A 24,383-nucleotide genomic window follows, 5' to 3' on the forward strand; every position below is an offset into this window, starting at 1 on the left:
TACCACAGTCATTTCCAATAGATTGTCACCTAGACAAAATGAAATTTTCCAGTTTGTGGAAGAATGCATTCTAGGCATCCAGAGTGTAAGCTCATTGAGTGCAGAGATCGTGTCTACCAATTCTATCATACTCTGCCAAGCTCTCAGCCCAGTGCTGTGCACAAAGAACGTGCTCAATAAATTCCATTGACTGATTTTGGAAGTGGCGTCGGTTGTTGGGTCTAACGTGGAATAAATGGCTGAGTTGGAAATTTCGGAGTTTTTGACCTGGGTTGTTTCAACAACCAATAAGGGATGCCGAAGAGGCAAGGCAGGTGATTGGTATCTTTTTCTGCTAATCTAATAGTAAGTAAACATTTGGGCAGGAGAGAATGCCACCATTCATTTTAGTGCAGGTGAAATCAAAAGGCAACAAAATTCAGAGGTATCAGAATTATTTCATGAAATAATTTCATTTTAATGGAATCAAGCTTGAATTTTTCATATTCTTTATTAAAATGATCTTTTCCTTCCCATGAACAGCAAAACCCAACAGAAAATAGACAACAAACGCTATATCTGCCCAAGTCATACCTTACAGTAGGTTGAAAAAGTTTCCCAGAATCTGCAAGACAGGGTTGAACCCCAAATGGGCAAGACCACAAGCCCGGGAGTCAGAAGACCTGGGTTTTAATCCCAGCTCTGCCAATTGCTTGTTGTGTGACCTTGGGCAAATCACTTCATTTCTCACCTCGATTTCCTCAACTGAAAATGGGGGTTAAATCCTACTTCCTCCTAGTTAAGACTGTGAGTCCCACGTGGGATGGGGACTGTGACTAACCTGATGAGCTTGTATCTACCCCAGTGTTTAGAACTGTGCTTGATACATAGCGCTTAACGAAAGAGAGTGAGAAAGAGAGAAAAAGGAAAGGAAGGAAGAAAAGGAAGAAAGGGAGGAAGAAAAAGAAAGAAGAAAAGAAATAAAGGCAAAGGAAGAAAAATAAAGAAGGAAAGAAAGGAAGAAAAAGGAAGAAAGAAAAGGAAAGGAAGAAAAAGGAGGAAAGAAAAAGAAAGGAAGAAAGGAAGAAAAAGGAAAGAAAGGAGGAAAGAAAGGAAGAAAGAGAAAAAGAAAGAAAGAAAAAGAAAAGAAACTGGGAAAGAAAAAGAAAGAAAAAAGAAAAAGGAAGCAAAAGAAACTAGGAAAGAAAAAGAAAAGAAGAAAGAGTTTTATAGAAATCCAAGAAAAATCCCCATTCTAGACTCTCTCCATGGGGTTTTCCCTCCTTGTTCAAGGGCCATCTTTAGACTCTTCTTCCATCCCTAATGGCCCCAAGTGATGTCCAGAGGCCTCAAAGGGCCCTTGCTGCACATAGATATGGTACCTAAATTAGGAGGAATTTGGGAACATGGGAAGGAGGATCAGAGCGAGGCCTGGAAGAGTCCACTGCGATGAAATCATCGCTACGTAAACAGTACAGTTCTTTGTGCTTAAAGATGTCACTGACAGTAACATTCACTCACAGGTGCATGCAGGAGACTGAAAAACCTACTGGAGAGTACACAGTCTTGCTGTGCTGCCATATTTGTGGTTTTCCACGCTTGGCACCCTTTTCATTTTTGCCTCACGAACCTTACAAAACATCCGTTCCAATGCAACTTTCTTCATTGTTGTATGCTGGGCTGGTCCGCCTGCAGCAATTGACTCCATTTTCAGCTGGGATTCCACAATTGTCTACCGCTTTATTTTTCTGTGTACTTATAAATGTCTCCTCTGTCGTCCTTGCTTTTGGTTTCCGGATTCCAGCTCACCAAAGACAAACCCTCTGGGCCTTGTGTTTTCCTCACACGCCCCACCCACTGATGATACTGTTTATAATGGGATTTCGCCCACATCTTATTATCTCCCGGAAGACGAAACTGTGGGCTGATTACATTTTGGAACCAATGCGCCAAGCCGTTCTTAAAGGCTCACGTCTTGGTTTTGTGGAACTATTTGAATGGTACACCTTTAAAAGCAGCAGCCTCGAACTGCACCTATCATTTCACAAATGCCTGTTCAGCTGGACACCAGCAGTGTCTAACTGTCCACGCGAATGCGTTTTCTTCCCACAACATGGCTTAATGAAAAGTCCTTAGAGCCAGAGAGTGCCGAACCCACCACTCGGTCTCATTCATTCACAAAACTTGTTCAGTCATTGATAAAAACAACTCGAAAGCTTTGCTTTTAATCTACAATTGATCGGTTATACAAAACTCCAGTTTCATAAAGTGGCACATCTGTGCAGCTTCTATTGCACCAAGTCTTTAAAATGAAGAACATAGAACAGAAACATTTGGTTTGGAAAACACTGCAGATAGCCAAATACAGTACTTTGGTTCATTTTTTAAGTGTCAGATCAATGGAAATCCACAGAAAGATAACACCTTGGGGGTGTACCATTTAAACAGACTGTAGGTCTCAGGTCTCACACTTGCAACTCTATGGCTCCTGATCTCTTGGAGGTCTAAGGTATCTCCGGAGAGAAGTTAAAATAAGCGTTGTGCAATTGGATAACATGAAAAAAAGGCTCTCTGGAGACTCATCTTCACTCTCTCTCACATATACACACATACACAGACACACACACAATCAGTCTCTCTCTCTCTCTTTCCCTTTCTCTCTGTCTCTCCCCCCAGAAAGGGAAATACAAGTATACTACAGTTTCGGCCCTAGACACGTTGGCTTTGACTCCTGAGTCACCGGAAGTGCAATAGCTTTTAACTTTCTTTTAAATGAATTTGCTGCTGGTGAAGAGGTGCTGGACTGATGTCGATCAGGAGACGCACAAAAAAGGAAGAGCAAGAGAGGAGTCACACAGGTTTTCGGCATGGACGCCATTCCACCGTGTCCCTCAAGCAACGGTGAAGGGACCGGGGTTAGGATGAAACGGTCTACGGGCCTCGATCTGAGGTGAAGGACACCAAATATGAACGTTCTTGTCAGAAGGTACTACAGCCAGATGTACCAATTGGCTTCCCAGGGGAATCACATAATTGTTGACAGGTTGCCTTCCCTTCCTGACGAACTGTGGTGGGATTCCACAAGATAATCTAGTAGGGAAAGACTCTGTATTACTGATCCCACACTTATTTGAAACACTCCATTTCAGTGCCTCAGTGGTGGGAAACACAAGATGGAGAATGGCAGAAAGAATCGGAGAGGCAGCAAAACACGAGAAAAATTGATGGACTTGATCTGGCGGATTCAGAGTTCAAGCGCCGATATAACCTCAAGGGAGATAGGTCAATTTCTATTTTTATGACCACTGTGGAGGGAGAGACAGTCACTGGCCCAACAAATGAAGTCATTAAACTCTACTCTCTTCCAACCCTGAAAGGACCTTTTGGGCAAGAATGACTTTCCAAAGCTACTTTCAACTCAGAGTCCCTTTCGGTACCTTCAGAGGGGAAAAGGATCTCAGCAGTTATGGTATTTTACATTTTCAGGAGGTTGAACTGATTATCGCTGCATCCACTCCATCGAGGAGTTCTAAATCTGAATGGGGTAAAACCCTAGCAGAGACTTAGGGAGTTCTTCTGAAAGAAGAAAGGTGTAGAAATGGAAGCCATGACACGGCCTAACATCTCTGCTAAACGAGCATTCACAGTGTAGATTTCCCACGCTAAAATCCAGAACTTCCCCAGCACCATGGCCAGCCGGCCAGGCCAGCCTATGCACGCTTAGTAGAGGGAAAAATACAATTTTCTCCTTTAAAACACATTCACAAGCGCTCTGCACACAGTAAGCGCTCAAAAAATCTGACTGATTCACATTCAAGGACTTCCCTGGAGTAGCTTATCCAAATAATACGCTCATTTCTCCTCTCCCTAGTCCAGTTCTTGCTGCACTCCAGGAACAGTATGCTTTTTAAAATCTTGATATGGCTATAGAAGTGCTTTCAGGACTTATGGAAGAAAAACTACCTGGTTTGTGTGACTCGAGGGGATACCCACTTCTGAGGTGGCAGGAGATACTTCCTGATACCATCGCAGTTGGGTGCTATCGGGAGCAAGAAAGTAAGAGGGGCGGAATGGCAGTCGCCAGATTTACAGACATAGTCCCAGAAGGAAGGCAGCAGCAGCTCCATTAGGGCCACAACTTTCTCCAGACAGCATCTGCCATCCTCATGTTTCCTGCCCACGCTCCAACCCCCCTCCGCCCGGCCCCCAACCCCTTCTGCAGCTCAGTGTGGCAACTAATTGGGGTTACTGAAGCCCATCCTTAGAGCGTACACTTCTGCCAGGTTGTTTTCACTTTATGCAACAACACACTCATCCAGGGAGCAAATCTTATAGCAGGAACTGCAAGCACATGCCAACAATCACAATCCACCCCCTTAATCCCTGTTGGCACTTCCTACACCGACCAGGAGTTTGAGCAACAGGAATCGCCACACTCACTTTGGTCCATTATCTCCTTCCCGATCGTACTGAACAACGTAGCATGATTTCTCCCTTACGTCTCTCCTGGACGTAGCGGCCAGTGAAGCAGGGACGGAGCTTCCTCTACCGTGTCTTGGCGAAGTTCCTTTTAATCAGTTACCTCTGACCGATCAAGATCCACACACCAGTCTCCCTTTTGCTTTCCGGCTGGGTCGTCCATCCAGCGCAAAAGGAGGGCAGTTCAAATCAGAAAGAGCTCTGTTCCAGAGAAGGGCACCAGCAGCACATGTCCTCAAGGCTAGAGTGTCCAGAAAAGAACTTATTTAAAGGCAGACTTCTAGAAGAGCTGGGATAAGGAAGTAGAGGCTAGTAAATGCAGGGAATTCTGCAATATGCAGAGGCGAAGGTTGTAAATGAGATCAATATGCACAGTCCGTGTCCCGTGAACTATTTAAAAAACCTGAAAAACATTACGCTGTATTCTGAAAAGGTCCCAAACCACCCCCTTCTGGGGAAAAAAAAACCAACCCTCCAAAAAAAGCCCCCATGAGATGATTCATAATTACAGTGCAATTCATCAAAAGCTTGGACAAAGAAAATGAACAAACATCAGAAAGCGGGGATCCATCCAGTTGTTAAAAAAAGGTATAATCCCATGAATCTAGGGCCGGCCTAGACTATATGCATACAAATCAAATATTGCTTGTAGATTTCCCCCTACTGGGACTTTTTATAGCTGTTGGAATTGTTTCTTAAAGAATCTGACCTGCAAATAATGTCACTTAACTCATGACTTGTAGCCAAACGTTAGCCCCGAAAATGAAGTTTGTCAGAGATGAGTCAGTCCACATATTCAGCTTTTAAAATCCTACTCTCCATACATCTAAAAAACCTGGGTACTGCCACCTCTTCTCTTTTTCCAACCTATCCACACTAGTGTAGAATCAGACTTGCAATGACCCAGGTCAGAGGCATTGACAAAGATGTCTAACCGGAACGCCTGGCTCCAACTTACTCAGACCTCTGTGGGGGAAGTTTTAGACCTCAAAAATCCCAAACAGGGGTTACGAGGAAAGAAAAAGTAATTATACTACCCACTAAGCTTAGTTTTCATAATGCTAAAGAAACCTAGGTAGCAGCTTTCTATATCTGAAAGAGAGGAAAAGGAATTCCAGGTGCCCAAATGACTTTCTGTTGTTGCTTTTTAAATGCCAGTCTTTGGATACCCTGGATCGCAACTCATAAAAGAGGCTTTGGATTCACAGAATTCATTTTGGGAGAAGCTTTTCCCCAGAAATAAATCAGGAAATCCTACACCCCTCTTATTCTACGAAAGCAGTTTGGTAAAAGGAGGCTCCTGCACCAAGCATTTCAGAACCCCAGCAATCTCCTGTAAACAATAGCAAACCATCTATTCATCTGCAAGACACCTACTCAAAAAAAGATACATCAAACAGCCCTGGTTTTCCTGCACAGCCCAAGCGTCGTTAACAGTCACGAGTCTTTATCGTATGGCTTGAATGCAACAGAACTGAGAGACTCTGCATCCAGGCGGAAACATTACAGTAGAAGGTGGAGAAATACAGACTGATTTTTCATCCTGTTGAAGAGCTCTGGAAAAGATTTCCTGAATTCTGTTTTAAGCAGTTTGGATTAGAAGAAAAAGTGAAATCTAAATTTGTTCCTGAGTTGGAGATCATTTACAAACTACCCTGTCATTAATCCTTAAAAACTGAGGGGTAAAAGAAAAGAGACTGGTCATTCTTGGATTTTTAACTATGAATCTACAGTATTAACAATAATACAGGAAAACTCGCCCCCTCAGATGCTAATGAAAGAGCCCAAGACCACTGAACTCAGAGTGTAGTACGAGACAAGCCACATTTCAATTTTTTTTCACCTGGCCTAATCTCCCTCATCAGCTGAAGTCCTCGGTGATGTAACAGCTAAGGTTTGTACTGCACTTGTGGTTAAAGAAAAATAAGTTAAACAAAAACAAACACGAAAAAGCATGCATTAAGGAAGCGGTTTAGAAAAAAGAGCTGGAGACAAACTATTGTTGTGTTTAAAGATGGCTTCGCTGGAAAGCTTGGGACACCTCCGGGTTCAACGATTCCTTTTCCTTCAGCTTACTAAAAATGCCTCACGCCCACAGAGTCAAATGTTCAGAGCCGCAAAGGTCTTCACTAAGGTGATTTGGGTATTAGCATCCGTCTCACTTCTGTTATTATCTGTATTATTACTTCTGTTCTCCAGGGCTTTCTGGCGATGCTTCTCTTCCTGTCTCTTCTTCTTTTCCAGGCGCTGCTGCTCTTTCTTTTGTTTACTCGTTACCTGAGAGAGAAGACAGAGTCCGTGAATGCGGTGAACCTTGGCGACCGAGGGCCGCTGCCTGCCGAAAAGAAAAGACAACTGGGCCAAAAGTCACCCTGGAGATAAATCCCTTTTCAGCAGAACCTGAGGAAACTCTCCCATCAGCATGAATATCTGCTTCTTTCTGCAACTCTATCATCCCTGCGGCTGATAGAGTCCTCAGTACCACAGATAAAAGAACAAACAAGCCATTTTCCTTACAGCTTTCACCTACCAGCTGGTTATTGGATCACTACTCACCCAACACCTCAAAAAAAACCAAAAACCTAAAGTAAAAAAAAAAAAAAAACACCAAAAAAATAGCCCAGCATTAACTGGAACATGCTCAGTTCTCAGTTCCAGGTGACAACTTTCTCCATTCTTACCTGATGCCCGGGAAAACTTTAGAAAATAGCAGACACTCTTGGCCTCTTTGTTTCCACCATGTACAGGATTTAGCCTTTCTTTACTCCAATTTAAAGTCTGAGTTCCTCTCAACTTTCAACCGAACCATGCGCCCATCCCCTCTGCGGCAGATACCTTTGGGAGCTGGCTTTTATTTGCTTTATTTTCTTCAGTCGGGCTACGCTGAATCTTGTTGTTTTCTGTTCCACCTTCACTTGAGCCTTGGCTTCCAGAGGTTTTGGCTCCACTTCCGCTCTCCTCCCATAAAGGACCGCGTAGTTTCTGAGTTTGGCTGTCGGGCTCCAGTTTCTCTTCGGACTCTTCCGAGGAAAGATATGGAGCTGAAATAAATTGACAGCCTGAAATACTTACAGAATACGGTCGCTGCGGAAAAGCAATTCTGGAACTGGAACCCCTATAATGTTTTGATTTGGAAAGCCCATTTTCTTAGGGACCTCTGCTTAGGAATGCCTAAATATCACATCATCCTGACCTGGAATAGGGAAGTGCTGGGATGGGGGAGAATGGGGAGGCAGGGGGAAGGGAAAGGAAAGGAGGGAAGGGGTGGAAAGAAATACCCTGACATGCAGTACTTTTCTATGACAGGATCCAAAAGCAGTTGATGATCTTTTCCTCAGAAAGGGCATTCTAGAAATCTGGTGCACTTTAGGTTAATTTACTAAAAAGAGAAGCAGTGTGGCCTAAGGAATAGAGCATGGGCCTTGGAGTCGGAAGGAACGGGGTTCTAAGCCCGACGTTCCCTATCCTAAATACGGCTTCTCCATCTCCATACCCACCCATGTGCGTTTTTTTCTTTTGGTTTTATAAGATGCCTTTTCTTGAGAAGGTCAATGAATAATAATAATTATTGTTGTTAATAATAATAATATTAACCATGATGGCATTTGTTAAGCACTTGCTAGGTGTGAAGCACTGTACTAAGTGCTGGGGTAGATACTGACTTCAAAGCTCTCCATCACCTTGCTCCGTCCTACCTCACCTCCCTTCTCTCCTTCTATATCCCCGCCAGCATACTCTGCTCCTCTGGTGCTAATTTTCTCACTGTGCCTCCATCTCACCTGTCCCGCCGACGACCCCTGGCTCACGTCCTACCTCTGACCTGGAACACCCTCCCTCCTCAAATCTGCCAATCACTCTTCCCCCCTTCAAAACCCTCCTGAAGGGCTCACCTCCTCCAACAGGCTTTCCAGACTAAGCCCCCTTTTTCCTCAGCTCCCCGTCCCAACCCTGTCACCTCGACTTACTCCTTCTGCCCTTCCCCGCCTCTACCCGTCCCACAGCACTTATGTATATATTTCTATTTATTCATATTGATGCCTGTTTACTTGTCTTGATGTGTGTACATCCATAATTCTATTTATTTATACCGATGCCTGCTGACTTGTTTTGATATCTGTCTCCCGTCTTCTAAACTGTAAGCCCAGTGTGGGCAGGGATCGTCTCTCTATTCCTGAATTGTACTTTCCAAGCGCTTAGTACAGTGCTCTACACACAGTAAGTGCTCATTAATATGACTGAATGAACGAATGAATACCATCCCTGTCCCACATGGGGCTCCCGGTTTAAGTAGGAGGAAGAACAGGTATTGAATCCCCATTTTGCAGATCAGGGAAATGAGACCCAGGGACTTGCCCGAAGTGACCCAGCAGACAAGCGGCGGAGCTGAGAGTAGAAACCCGGTCATCTGACTACCAGGCCTGTGCTCTTTCCACTAGGCCACACTGCTTCTCTGACTAGAATAGAGGCCACAGACAGAACACCTGTCGATGATGGGATTGAGACCTCATCATTATCATCAAACAATTCTCACCAAGCATCTGCTGTTAGTGTAGCCATGCTTGAAGTGCTTATGTAATTGAAGTCAATCCACAGGGAACATCAGCTGCAGCCAGCAGTTGAGAAGGACCGTGGCCTAGTGAACAGAGCACTGGCTGAGGAGTCAAAAGGACCTGGGTTCTAATCCCAACTCTGCCACGTGTCTGCTGTGTGACTTCGATTAAGTCACTTCACTTCCCTGGGCCTCAGTTCCCTCATCTGCAAAACTAAGACTGTGAGACAGGGACCGTGTGCAACCTGATTGGCTGGTATCTACACCAGTGCTCAGAAGAGTGCTTGACACATAGTAAGTGCTTGACAAATACCATCATCAACCAGCGGCAGACACGTGTAACAGGGGTGAAAGTAAGAGAAATCCAGTATCCAGTGCAGAACATGCTGGTCCTGTCCAAGGACGCTACCTGATTTTGATGGTTTATAAGCAGTAAACTCTCTACTTACTATTTCTTTTCCCTGGGTTCATCTGAAGCATGGCCAGTATTGCAGATTCAATGTTGTAATTCTCAGTTTCCAGGTTCTGGACTATTAAATTCACATCCTACCCAAGAAACAAAGAGACTCTTTGGCATTTTGGTTACAGGATCCCGCACACCTCTGCTCTAACAATCTGACTTCTGAAAAGAGGACCAAAGCTGAAGTCAAACAAATCTTTACTAACTGCCACAAATGTTATGTTGTCTTACTACATTTTTCTTCCAGCTCTAAAAGAGAAAAAAAAAAAAAAGCATGAAGTTTTACAAGTGCTGTTCACTAACAGAAATACCTCCCAATATTCCTTCCTGGTAGAAGAAATATCAGGAAAACCTACCAAAATGGAGGGAAAGGGATCATTATTGGCTGTTAATTTTACTTAACATTACAGGTTTCTATAAGATCAAGTGCAGACTCGTCAACCTTAGTTTGGGACTAATTGTCTCATGAGTTGTTGACACTTAAAATGCCCCAAAGGACTGGGATAGAAACTGTTCTGTAAGCTCATTATGGGCAGGGAAAATGTCTACCAGGTCTGTCATATTGTACGCTCCACAGCGCTTACTCCAGTGCTCTGCACACAATTAGCACTCGATAAATATCCCTGATGTGACACCACAGTCAAGCAGATGAGTCCCATGCCCAGCATAGCTTACAGTGTACTAAGCATCCAATGGGGGTACTAAATGAACATCCAGTTGCATTACAAACTTTCTGAGCAGCGTCTTCCGCTTCATCCTTCAAGTCCTCTTCGAACTCTTCCCTCTTTGGCTTGATTTTCTCTCGCCTATTTGCTTCATCTTTACTAAGCATCTGGAACTAAAAAGCAACCCAAAGTGACATACAATATTTATTTATTGAATCTATTCATTTCTTTATATTAATGTGATTTATAATAATGTCTGTCTCCCCCTCTAGACTGTGACCTCTTTGTGGGCACTAATGTGTCTGTTTGTTGTTATATTGTACTCTCCCAAACGCTTAGTACAGTGCTTTGCACACAGAAAGCGCTCAATAAACGCAACTGAATGAATGAATGAATGAACGAACTCACGGATTTAGACTTGCTGTTTGTGACATCTTTGTCAGAGACCGTAACCTCAGACACTCAACGAAGCCCAGGAAACCCTACCTCACAGGGGAGCTGTGGGGAGTAAATAAAAATAACTAATGTAAGGTGCTTTGGCAATAAAAGTACCAAACAGATTTAGGAACCAGCGTGGCCTAGTGGATAGAGCATGAGCCTGGGAGTCAGAAGGACCTGGGTTCTAATTCCACCTCTGCCACTTGTCTGCTGCTGTGTGACTTGGAACAAGTCGCTTTGCTTCTCTGTGCCTCAGTTACCACAACTGTAAAATGGGGAATAAGACAGTGAGCTCCAAGGGGGACAAGGACTGTGTCCAACCTGATTAGCTTGTATCTATCCCAGTGCTCAGAACAGTGTTTGACACATATTAAGTGTTAACAAATATCACCGTTGTTATTGTTTTAATCCTGGTTCTTCCACTTGTCTGCTGTGTGACCTTGGACAAGTCACTTCACTTCTCTGTGCCTCAGCTATCTCATTGGCAAATGAGGATGAAGACTTTGAGCCTCACATGGGACAGGAACTCTACCCAATCTGACAACCATGTATCTACCCCAGCGCTTAGTACGGTGCCTAGAATGTAGTAAGTGCTTAACGAATGCCATAGAGAAAGGAAGAGGCCCTGAAATAGGGCAAAAGCACTGGAAAACTACTGCGGTTAGAGTTTGCCTCCAGAAGTGTTCCCAGGGAAGTGTTCCACCTTCATCCAGGCACAGACTTTACAGGTCTAGTTAGTCCTCTAGGCAGTAAGTTCGCTGTGGGCAGGGAATGTTTCTCCATTTTGTTATACTGTACTTTCCCAAGCCATTAGTATAGTGTCCTGCACACAGTAAGTGCTCAATAAATATGAATGAATGAAGTCATCTTGGGGCCATTTGAGTGTTAAAGTGACGGCCAGAGGCTAAAGTGGACCCGGGATCAGGGGTTACTGCTGGGGACATTCAGGGGAACTCTGCAAACTGCCACTCTCAGAGAAATCAGAAACGTGTGCCTTCTATGCTGCATTTCACAGTGGATGGCCAAAACCTTGTACCTGCAAGAGAAGCAGGGTGGCCTGGTGGAAAGAGCACGGGCCCCTAGGCTGTAAGTTCGTGTGGGAAGGGAATGTGTCTGTTATACTGTTACACTGTACTCTCCCAAGTGCTTAGTGCAGTGCTCTGTACATGGTAAGTGCTCAATAAATTTGATTGACTAACTGGGAGTCGGAGGAGCTGCGTTTTGGGGGGGCTTTAATGACATTTGCTATTGTTACTGTTATTGCTATTGTTCTTGTCTGTCCGTCTCCCCCAATTAGACTGTAAGCCCGTCAAAGGGCAGGGACTGTCTCTATCTGTTACCCATTTGTACATTCCAAGCGCTTAGTACAGTGCTATGCTCATAGTAAGCGCTCAATAAATACTATTGAATGAATGAAATGAATGAATTTGTTACGCGCTTACTATGTGCCAGGCAATGTTCTAAGCACTGGGGTAGATACAAAGTAATCAGGTTGGACACTGTCCATGTCCCATATGGGCCTCAGTCTTAATTCCCATTTTACAGACAAGGGAACTGAGGCACAGAGAAGTTAAGTGACTTGTCCAAGGTCACAGAGTAGACAAGTGGCAGAGGCAGGATTAGAACCCAGGCCCTTCTGACTCCCAGGCCCAGGTTCTATCCACTAGGCCATGCTGCTTTTCCCACTAGTATATTCTTTTTCAGCACTTTCTCCAGTGCTCTGCACACAGTAAGTCTCTTCCTCTACACTGTAAGGTTGTTGTGGGCAGCAAAATGTGTCTGTTCTCTTGTTCTACTGTACTTTCCCAAGCGTTTAGTACAGTGCTCTGCATGCAGTATGCACTCAGGAAATACCTTGGTTTATTGAGCGCTTAATAAATTCTATTACTATTACTACACTGCTGCTACAGAGGGCGATTTCAAATTTCCGCCAGGCTGGCTCTCTGGATCTTGGGGGATCACCCCCTTGCCCCAACCCAGGAGTGGCAGTGGTGATGGGGTGGTTTTGACACGATCACCCCTCTCTGCTTCTCCCCTAAAAAAGGGTGAGCACTGGGGGAGGGGGAGGGGAAAAGGGACTAATCAAGCAAATATAAGGAACTATTTTTTTTTTTTGATGGAACGAGGGGAGAGAAAGGAGGTGACCAAGCAAAGAAATGTCATTTCCAAGTCTGACATAGGTTCAGAAAACCCTTCAGGCAGCACTGTGAGAGGGGGAGGGGAAAAGGGACTAATCAAGAAAATATAAGGAGCTATTTTTGGGGGGAGGAGGGGATGGAATGAGGTGAGAGAAAGGAGGTGACCAAGCAAAGAAATGTAATTTCCAAGTCTGACATAGGTTCAGCAAACCCTTCAGGCAGCACTGTGGGAGGGGGAGGGAAAAAGGGATTAATCAAGAGAATATAAGAATCTATTTTTTTTTTTTTGGATGGAACAAGGGGAAAGAAAGGAGGTGACCAAGCAAAGAAATGTTATTTCCAAGTCTGACTTCCCCCTCTGATGTTGACATAGGTTCAGAAAACCTTTCAGGCAGAAGAAAACTTTAATGTAAATGGGACATTGTGTACAATTACATTCAAAGGCAAAATTAGAGTTCAATCAAGTCCTCCTGAATGGGAGACAGATTTTGAACAATTTCACTGGTCCCAAATCTCCTGAGTTAAAAAAAATCCAACTTTCAGAGAGTTCATTTTAATAAAAGTAATCATCAACCATAACCATAGAGTTTATTCATCTCTCAAACTCAAGGTATATTTTGTGGGAGCACCAATTTTCTTGACTAAGCCCTCATTTCCCTTACTTCCTCTCCCTTATGCATCGCCCTCATAGTTGGATTTTCCCCTTTATTCACCCCACCCTCATCCCCAAAGCATTTACGTACCTATCCATAATTTATTTTAAAGTCTGCCTTCCCCTCTAAAATGTAATCTCCTTGTGGGAAGGGAACACGTGTACCACCTCTGTTATACTGTAATACCCTAAGTACTTACAACAGTACTCGACACACAGTAAGGGTTCAGTAAATATGACTGATTAATTGAGCACCTGAGGTACTGCATTACAGGTCTAAAATACCCTGTTGCTACTAAATGTCATGATGGGGAGCCAAAATCCTCACCTGTAATTTCTTTTAATTCCTCCTCCCTCGCGGGAATGTAAACTCTTTGAGGGCAGGGAATGGGTCTACCAAACGCATCATACTCTCCCAAGTGCTCAGGATAGTGCTCAGCACAAAGTAGGCACTCAGTGAATACTGTCTATTGATTCCTAAAAGACTCAGAGAAAACTGGAGAGAAACATCCCACCTCAGTCTGCAGATGGGCAGGAGCTTCGGAGTTGTCATTTATTCTCCGCACGCTGTCGTAGTGTTCTCCATACCGATATGCAATGTGCAGCTCTCTTACATTGGATTTATCTGTACCACGAATCTGAAAGCAAATGGAAAGAAAAAGTGACTTCTGAGATAGAGTTAGATAGGGGAATTTTCGATTACCTTTTTTTTTAAAATGGTATTTGTTAAGCGCTCACTATGTGTCAAGCACCGTTCTAAGCGCTGGGGTACATTTGAGGTAATCCAGTAGGAGACAGTCCTTGTCCCACATAGGGCTCACAGTCTTAATTCCATTTTACAGATGAGGTAACTGAGGCACAGAGAAATTAAGTGACTCGCCCAAGGTCACACAGGAGACAAGTGATGGAGTTGGGATTAGAACCCAGGTCTTTCTGACTCCCAGGTCCATGCTTTAACCACTATGTCACGCCGCCTTTCGATTTAAGAATATAAATGGCACGTATCGTAAATGATTGAGTTACCTTGGGAAACTTCTAAGCACCTTAACCACAGAAACAAGACTTTTGGAAGGCCAAGGAAAGAATTCTGCCTGATCAATTTTCACCACAGAAACAAGACTGTTGGAAGGCCAAGAAAAGAATTCTGCCTAACCAATTTTCTGGGTCATCCATCTCTATAAAGAACAATCATTTCTCTCAACTCTTGTGCAATTTGATTAATTGAACACACACTCGGAAAAAGAATCAAAAGCACAGCAAGAAAAGACTGTGAGCACTATGTGGGACAGGAACTGTGTCAGAACTGTGGACCTTATATTCACCCAATCCTGCATAGTGTCTAAAAATAATGGTGAAATTCGTTAGGCACTTACTAAGTGCCAAACACTGTATTAAATGTTGGAGTAAATACCAAATAGAAGGGTGGAACTCCAGACCCTGTCCCAAATAAGGCTCACACACGAAGGGGGAGTGAAAACACATCTTTAATTCCCATTTTCTGATGGGAAACTGCTGCATAGAAAAGTGAAGCAGCGTGGCCTAATGGATAGAGCTCAGGCCTGGGGGTCAGAAGGACCTGGGTTCTGATCCTGGCTCTGTCATTTGTTGGGGAAGCAGCATGACTTAGTGGATAGAGCACAGGCCTGTAAGTCAGAAGGTCATGGGTTCTACTCCTGGCTCTGCCACTTGTCAGCTGTGTAACCTTGGGCAACTCACTTCACTTCTAGGTGCCTCAGTTACCTCATCTATAAAATGGGGATTAAGACTGTGAGCCTCACGTGGTTGCCTATCGACCTCCGCTCCAAACAAAAACTCCTCACTCTAGGCTTCAAGGCTCTCCATCACCTTGCCCCTTCCTACCTCTCCTCCCTTCTCTCTTTCTACCGCCCACCCCGCACGCTCCGCTCCTCCGCCGCCCACCTCCTCGCCGTCCCTCGGTCTCGCCTATCCCGCCGTCGACCCCTGGGTCACGTCCTCCCACGGTCCCGGAACGCCCTCCCTCCTCACCTCCGCCAAACTGATTCTCTTTCCCTCTTCAAAACCTTACTTAAAAATCACCTCCTCCAAGAGGCCTTCCCAGACTGAGCTCCTCTTCCCCCTCTACTCCCTCTGCCATCCCCCCTTTACCTCTCCGCAGCTAAAGCCTCATTTTCCCCTTTTCCCTCTGCTCCTCCACCTCTCCCTTCCCATCCCCACAGCACTGTACCCGTCCGCTCAACTATATATATTTTCGTTACCCTATTTATTTTGTTAATGAATTGTACATCGCCTTGATTCTATTTAGTTGCCATCGGTTTTTATGAGATGTTCTTCCCCTTGACGCTGTTTAGTGCCATTGTTCTTGTCTGTCCGTCTCCCCCGATTAGACTGTAAGCCCGTCAAACGGCAGGGACTGTCTCTATCTGTTGCCGACTTGTTCATCCCAAGCGCTTAGTACAGTGCTCTGCACATAGTAAGTGCTCAATAAATACTATTGAATGAATGAATAATCTGATTACCCTGCATCTACCCCAGTGCTTAGAACAGTGCTTGGCACATAGTAAGCGCTTAACAAATTATTATTATTCACTTCTCTGAGCCTCAGTCACCTCATCTGTAAAGTGGGGATTGAGACTGTGAGCCCCATGTGGGTTAGGGGCTGTGTCCATCTCAAATCACCTGTATCCACCCCAGCACTCAGTACAGTGCCTGGCACATAGTAAGTGCTTAACAAATACAGCGTGGCTCACTGGAAAGAGCACGGGCTTTGGAGTCAGAGGTCATGGGTTCGAACCCCGGCTCTGCCACTTGCCAGCTGTGTGACTTTGGGCAAGTCACTTAACTTCTCGGTGCCTCAGTTCCCTCATCTGTAAAATGGGGATTAAGACTGTGAGCCCCACGTGGGACAACCTGATTCCCCTGTGTCCACCCCAGCGCTTAGAACAGTGCTCGGCACATAGTAAGCGCTTAACAAATACCAACATTATTAAATACCACAGTTATTAATATTATCTGCTGTGTGACCTTAGGCAAATCACTTCACTCTGTTCTTCAATTTCCCTATCTGTAAAATGGGGATTAAGGCTGTAAACCCCAAGATGGACATGGACTGTTTCTAACCTGATTAGCTTGGATCTACCCCAGCACCTAGTACAGTGCCTGGTACACAGAAAAAGCTTAAAAAATACCATTTAAAAAAAAATAAAGTGACTTCCCCAAGGTCACAGAGCAGACAAGTGACATAGCTGGAATTAGAACCCAGATCACCTGATCCCCAGGCTCATGCTCTTTCCATACAAAGGCCACACTGCTTATTGAAAGGGCCTAAGAAATCATATAACTAGAACAAATGAATCCTGAAATATCAAATATAGTATCTTTCAAATTCTACAAGTGAAAATTAAATCTTTGCTTTCCTCCACCAAAAATGAAAGACGTATGGTCCAAGATAACAGGATATTCTTCTACTCTAGCAAAAACCCCTTAGTTTCTCCCTAACAGATTGATATCTCCCCCTTGCAATCCTAGGTAAATTACCTTAAGACAAAATCAAATGAAAACCCCTTTCCCCTTAGGCAATCAATAAAAACCAACCAACCAGCTTTTCTTTGCTTATTTTGCTGTAAAATGATACTCTGAACTGTAACAATAGTCTGAGCATCAAATCCATAACCCTGAGCACAAATATATGCAGAGTTCTGAGATTCAGAACACCTGGAAACTTCTCCAAGCTTGGCTCTCAGCCTTGGGCAGTTGAAAGAGATTAAGTAATTTGCCTAGTTTTTCAACTTGTAAGAAGAAACAACAGCACTTGATTCTCAGCAACAGTGTTAGAATGTGTCTATTCACTTAAATGCTTGACTAAATGCTTTAGGTAAAGCATTTTAGACCTCCAGATACAGAAGGAGATTTATAGATCAGTCTATCCATGGTATTTATTGAGTGCTTACTGAGCTCAGATCACTGTCCTAAGCGCTTGGGATAGAACAAGTGCTTAGTACAGTGCTCTGGACATAGTAAGAGCTCAATTAATACCACTGATAGATTGATTAAAAGTATAATACGATAGAGGTGGTAGACATGATCCCTCGCTGGCAACAGGCTTACAGTAAACAGGAGTTTACAGTCTCCAAGATAAAATGTCAAGGGCAGTAAAAGACTGTCGCCAATTAAAAAAAACAAAACCACAAAACTTCTGAACTTAAATCTTCACATCTTCAAAGTGTCTTTTGGAAATAATAAAATAAAAATTCATCTGAAATACTCATTCCAGAAGTAACTGGAGACAAAAGCAACTTAACAATTGCATCTCCCCATTTACATTTCTACAGTTTTGTGAATAATCTCTTTAGCCAAATTGAAGGAGAGCAACAATTTTGAACCAATTTTTCCACAGCGGACATGCAAAAACACTGGGTAAGTTTCACCTATTTACAATCGGTGGTGAAAGATGTAAAAGAACAATGAATCAAAAGACCAAGAAGTACCCATTAGTGTTCTGGGAGAAAGAAAACAAGTCTCAGAATCTCCTAAATTAGCAACAAGAGAAATACCTGTTCAAATTTAGTTTTCTGGAACTAGGTTTTATTAATGAGCTGCTTCGTGATCCAAAATCTGCGATAAAGTCATTCAGTGAAAGGCTCCAACAAACAGCAGGTTTGTTTTCAGTATAAGAAACACACCTTCATTTGCGGCAACTCTTCAAGCATTTGACAGAAGTAAAATGAGGAGCCAAGCTCGGTAATCAAACCCATGTAATCAACACCTCGGGGGAAAAAACCACTGGGGAAGGAAAAGCAGCAGGCTGTGGTTGCTAAAATGGCACAGAAAATATCTACTCACAGATAAGTAAATGACCCAAAATACCCAGTCCAAATACAAAGAATTAAAAAAAAAATATCCAGGTAACTTTCTCAGGAAGTGTAAAGTCACTGACATACTGAATTACAGAGACGGAAAGAAACTGAGCATTCTTCAGGGTTGATCCTCATTCATGATTCATGCCCCACCTCATGTTGCTTGCGTAGAATCTTCCACCTTAAGGCATTTTAGACATCACTCATTTATTTGCACTACCACGGTCTTTTTGTGATATGTGTTAAGCATTTACTATGTGTCATGTTCTTTACTAAGCGCTGGTACAGATACAAGATAATCGGGGCAGACATAATTGTGGTATTTAAGTGCTTTCAATTTTGTGTCGAGCACTGCCTCGTGGCCCAGTGGGTAGAGCATGGGCCCGGGAGTCAGAAAGACCCAGGTTTTAATCGTGGCTCGGTGACTGGTCTGCTGCATGACCAGGGCAAGTCACCTCACTTCTCTGTGCCTCAGTTATTGCATCTGTAAAATGGGGATTAAGACTATGAGCCCCATGTGGGATGGGGAAGTTGTCCAACCTGATATCTTGTATCTACGCCAGTGCTTAGAACAGTCCTTGACACACAGTAAGCGCTTAACAAATACCATTACCGTCATCGTCTTTGCTATGGAACTGAACTTGTTTAAAGGAAAAGCTCTGATGCCTCTACTGAGGCATTAGCATCTCATTTACCCTGCCGATCAAAACTGCCAGAGCTGGTCAAACTAGGGTCTGTGAACCTATGTGGAATACTTCAAAGCTCTAAAAAGAATATAGTCATCAGGACACACAATGCGGACAGAAACTCTAAGTTCCTCATGGGCAGGGAAAACATCTACCAACTCTGTGATACTCTCCTCTCCCCAGTGCTTAGTATAGTCAGAGAAGCAGCGTGGCCTAGTAGAGCACAGGCCTGAGAGTCAGATGACCTGAGTTCTAATTCCGGCTCCACCACTTATCTGCTGTGTGACCTCGGGTAAGTCACTCGAGAAATGTATCTCTTTACTGTTGTACTGTATTTTCCCATGTGCTTAGTACAGTGCTCTGCAGGTACACATTAAGCACTCAATAAATATGACTGAATGAATGAATGGTTACCTTATCTGTGCCTCAGTTCCCTCATCTACGAAACAAGAATTTTTTTTGTACTACTACTTAGACTGTGAGCCCCACTTGGGATGTGTTTATCCTGTATCTACCCTAGCGCTTAGTACAGTACTTGGCACATAGTATATGTTTAACAAATACCACAATTCTTATTAATTATTATTACAGTGCAATTAAGCCAGTGAGCACTCGATATATACCACTGATTGATAATGGGAACTTGGCTTCCTGGTGCAGAAAAATTGTTTGCTTTTCTCACTAACTCTCTCTGTTACCTCAGCTGTCCCATAGCTCCTACAGTGTGGATGGATGGCTACAAGGAGGGTTCGTGGGAGGCTGGGAAGTAAACATGCGAGGGACAGGTATGTAATACGGTGAAGAGAACTTCAAATGCTACCTAGAGAAAGCAGGGGCACAGATTATCAAAAAATATCTGTGCCTTGCTGGCTCCCAGAATTTTCAATAAAAATATATAAAATGCCATTTTATCAAAATGTTCGTTCCTCCAGTCAGTGAATGGTATTTACTGAGTGCTAAGCGCTAGGGAGAGTAGAAAGGAAGCAGAACACCTATTCCCATCCTCAAGAAGCTTAAAATAATAATAATAATTGTGGTAGGTGACAAGCAAGCAGTGTGGCATAGTGGATACAGCACGGGGCCTGGATTCTAATCCCGGTTCCGCCATTTGTTTGCTCTGACACCATGGGCAAATCACTTCACTTCTCTGTGCCTCAGTTACCTCATCTGTAAAATGGGGATTAAGACTGCATCCAACCTGATCACTCTTGTTTCTACCCTAGCATTTAGAACAGTGCTTGGCACATCGCAAGTGCTTAACAAACACCATCATCATTATTATTTACTGTGAGCCAAGCGGTGTACTAAGTGCTGGGATAGATACAAAAAAATCAGGTCGAGCACGGTCCCTTCTCCTACATGCAGCTGGCAGTCAAGTACTAGGGAGAAAAGGTACTGAATCCCCATGTTGCAGATGAGGAAGCCAAAGCTCAGAGATCACAAAGCAGGCAAATGGCGGAGCCGGGATGGTCCTCCAACTCCTTGGCCTGTGCTCTCCCCACAAGGCCACATTGCTTCTCAACCACCTAACAGGGGAGACAAAGATGGGAGGAGGAGGAAGAAGGAGGAGAAAATAAGTAGCAGTAAAAATATGTCAGGATGAAATCCCCAAACATTTGCAAATAACCTCCACACACACCAGTGCTGAGGTCAGGAATGAAATAAGTGCTATGCTGGTGGACTGAAGTGACTACGGTACTGTGAATTAATTGGGGAAGGCTTCCTGAAGTAGTATGATTTTACTCCGTGTACATGTAGCAGGATACTTCCTAACAGGGGAGACAAAGATGGGAGGAGGAGGAAGAAGGAGGAGAAAATAAGTAGCAGTAAAAATATGTCAGGATGAAATCCCCAAACATTTGCAAATAATCTTCACACACACCAGTGCTGAGGACAGGAATTAAATAAGTGCTATGCTGGTGGACTGAAGTGACTAGGGTATTGTGAATTAATTGGGGAAGGCTTCCTGAAGTAGTATGATTTTACTCCGTGTACATGTAGCAGGATACTTCCTAACAGGGGAGACAAAGATGGGAGGAGGAGGAAGAAGGAGGAGAAAATAAGTAGCAGTAAAAATATGTCAGGATGAAATCCCCAAACATTTGCAAATAATCTTCACACACACCAGTGCTGAGGACAGGAATTAAATAAGTGCTATGCTGGTGGACTGAAGTGACTAGGGTATTGTGAATTAATTGGGGAAGGCTTCCTGAAGTAGCATGATTTTACTCTCTGTACATGTAGCAGGATACTTCCTATCACCAACACCATCCCAAGAACTAATTATTTTGTTGCTGACATTCTAGAGATTACTTCAGTATGGCCTCAGGGTCCACGCTTATGACATCGAACCATATTTAGGTATGCTTCGATGTACATTTCTTTGATGCCACACCTGTAAACTCTCTTTGTGCTCACTAATTCATAAATGTAGTACCTCCTGTTTAGGCTTACAGTAAATACAGCAAGCTATCCTGTATGACTCATTGTCATGTTTCATGCTCCTTCAAAGTTGACAAGACAAAGTTCATTACCAAGAGCATCTACAAAGATCTCAGAATGAGGTTACATCAGAAGAAACTACATTATACTAAAGAAAGGTCTAGTGGGAAGAGCACAGGCCTGGGAATCAGAGGACTAGGTTCAAATCTTGGCTCCTCCACCTGCCTGCTGGGTGACCTTGGGTAAGTCACTTCATTTCTCTTTGCCTCAGTTCTTTCATCTGCAAAATGGGGATTAAGGCTATAAGCACCATATGGGACATGGACTGTGTCCAACCTGATTAGTGTGTATCTACCTCAGCACTTAGGTACACTTAGCACTGAGATACACTCAGTACCTGGCACAAAGTAAAGTGCTTAACAAATAACCTAAAAAAAAAAAGACTTACCTGCCACAAAGGAGCATTAAGCTGATGAATCACCACATTCATTTGATGGTTTCTTGCAAAGGCTACAATAGCATCGTTGCCAGCAAAAGTACCAGGTTTTGCCAAACTGGCAACTGGAATAAAAATACAAATGGAAAAAAGAAAAAGGGAAAAAAAAAAAAAGACAACTTCAGAATGAAAGTACAGTAGCAAAATAGAAGCAATGTTTCAGAGATTATTCTACAACAAACAACAAGAACTGGGGATACGAGGAAAGAAAGGCTTTGGGCTGATGCAGATTAAGTTGGTCTAGGCTGGTTAAATGTGCCCCTTCGAGCCTGGGGGGAATGGTGCCGTTTCAACGGGGCCACAGAAAAGCAATTAACACTGAAATGTTGGGCTCAGTCAATCAATCAATGGTATTTATTGAGCGCCTACTGTGTGCAAAGCACTGTTGGGGTGGCAAAATCCAAGCTTTCCAGATCCTTAGCGGGAAGGTCAGCTGGTGTTACACAACCAGAGAGGCTGGGTCTGCAAAACTGCTACAGGAGAGGGAGTTTAAATAAATTTTCAGAACTAACCAGAACTATTCAACTGACTGCCCATATCTATGTAAACTGGCACTGAAATGTCCTATTTCCCAATAAAATGATTCATGAGTTGGCTCATCTCCAACAGCAACAAATGTTACTTTCAGATTAGAGGTCGCGATTATTCCACAAAGGTTCCGATCCATCAATCAAGATATGATATTTACTGAGTCCTTCCGTCATACAAACCACTGTTCTAAGCACTTGGGAAAGTAGGCTACAATAGATTTGGCAGAAACAACCCCTGCCCGTAAGGAATTTACAGTTAAGAGAGCAGCTTACAGTTCTGTGGCAAGTTAATATTCCCTGGAATTCCTTCAATGGTATTTATTTAGGGCTTATGTGCAGAGCACTGTATTAAGCGCTTGGGAGAGTACAATATAACACAGTTGGTAGACACGCTCCTTAACCACAAGTTTACAGTCCAGAAGGGAAGAAAGACATTATAAGAAATTACAGATAAGTACAGAAGCATTGAGGGGCTGAGGATGGGGCGAATAAAGGTTACAAATCTGAGCGCAAAGGTGACGCAGAAAGGAGGGGGAGTAGAGGAAACGAGGGCTTGGTCAGGAAAGACTTCTTGGAGGAGATGCAATTTTAATAAGGTTTAGGAGACGGGACAAGAGAGAGATGGTCCAACAGATATGAAAGGGGAAGGAGTTCCAGGTCAGAGGCAGGATGTGGGCAAAGGGTCGGCAGGGAGATAGATGAGATCGAGGTACAGTGAGCGGGTTGGTGTTGGAGAAGCAAAGTGAGCGTGTTGGGTTGGAGTAGGAAATCAGTGAGGAGGAGGGCAAGGTGATTGAGTGCTTTATAAAGTCAATGGTGAGGAGTTCCTGTTCATTGTGGAAGTGGACAGGCAACCAGTGGAGGTTCTTGAGGAGTGGGGAAACATGAACTGAATGATCTTTTTAAGAAAAATGACCTGGGCCACAGAGGGAAGTATGGACTGGAGTGGGGAGGGACAGGAGGCAGGGAGTTCGGCAAAGAGGCTGATGCAATAGTCAAGGCAGGATAGGATAAGTGCTCGGGTCAGCAGTAGTTTGGATGGAGAGGAAAGGTGGACTTCAGCAAGGTTGGGAAGGTAGAAACAGCAGGATTTGGCAACAGATCGACTATGTGGGTCGAATGAGAGAGATGAGTCAAGGATCGTGCCAAGGTTACGGACTTGCGAGACATGGAGGGTGGTAGTGCTCTCTACAGTCAGGGGAAAGTCATGGGGAGGACAGGGTTTGGATGAGAAGATGAGTTCTGTTTCAGAAATATTAAGTTTGAGGTGTCAGCATTTGTTTTTAGATCGATTCCTTTGTTGCTCATTGCTCTCAGAATCCGGCAGCAACTCCGAACCACTGGCTCTGAAGCATTCGATTATTTCCCTTTGACCTATCCACTCTCTTTTCCCATCTTATCCCAGCTCATGATCTTCATTCTTCTCCATCTTACCTACCCTCTTAGTTTATTGTTTTCTCCTGCAACCACCTCTTTTCTTACATACTCTTCCCTACTTTTTAAAAAAAATTTGCTAAGCACTTACTACGTGTCAAACACTGTTCTAAGCGCTGGAGTAAATGCAAGTAACTAGGACGGACACAAATAGTCCCTGTCCCACTGCGGTTCACTAAGTAGGACTGTGTTTTATGTGCAGAGCACTTGATTGATACTATGAGCACATAGGAAGTGCTCAAAAAATACCACCGATTAATTGATTGAGGGAGAACAGGCACTTAATCCCCTTTTGCGGTTGAAGAAACTACGGCACAGAGAAGTTAAGTGACATGCCCAACGTCACATAGCAAACAATCGGCAGAGCCAGATTTAGAACCCGGGTCCTCTGACTGTCAGGCCCATGTTCTTTCTACTAGATCACGCTGCTTGGAACTCCCTCCGCTTTCATATCCAACAGATCACAGTTATCGCAATCTTCAAAGACTTTCTGAAACATACAACTCTAGGAGGCCTTCCTCTTATATCTCAAATTTCCCTGCTTTATAATCCCCACTTCCACTTCAGCCTTTCCAGACCACCCATACCCTCATATACGCA

General features: G+C 43.7%; 1 protein-coding gene across 1 annotated transcript in view; it reads right to left on the minus strand.

The window, feature by feature from the left end:
• Window positions 1-2,178: 2,178 nt before the first annotated feature.
• OTUD3 (OTU deubiquitinase 3) overlaps window positions 2,179-24,383 on the minus strand; it is a 30,676-nt gene continuing 8,471 nt past the window's right edge. The window contains exons 3-8 of the mRNA XM_029065615.2: window positions 21,772-21,884; window positions 13,876-13,998; window positions 10,198-10,305; window positions 9,457-9,553; window positions 7,294-7,499; window positions 2,179-6,735 (exon numbers count right to left, since the gene is read on the minus strand). Of these exons, the coding sequence (XP_028921448.1) occupies window positions 6,559-6,735; window positions 7,294-7,499; window positions 9,457-9,553; window positions 10,198-10,305; window positions 13,876-13,998; window positions 21,772-21,884 (824 nt within the window). The 3' untranslated portion in view covers window positions 2,179-6,558. The remainder of the gene's footprint in view (window positions 6,736-7,293; window positions 7,500-9,456; window positions 9,554-10,197; window positions 10,306-13,875; window positions 13,999-21,771; window positions 21,885-24,383) is intronic.

Source organism: Ornithorhynchus anatinus, chromosome 5 (assembly GCF_004115215.2).
Source record: "Ornithorhynchus anatinus isolate Pmale09 chromosome 5, mOrnAna1.pri.v4, whole genome shotgun sequence".
NCBI classification, from domain to species: Eukaryota; Metazoa; Chordata; class Mammalia; order Monotremata; family Ornithorhynchidae; genus Ornithorhynchus; species Ornithorhynchus anatinus.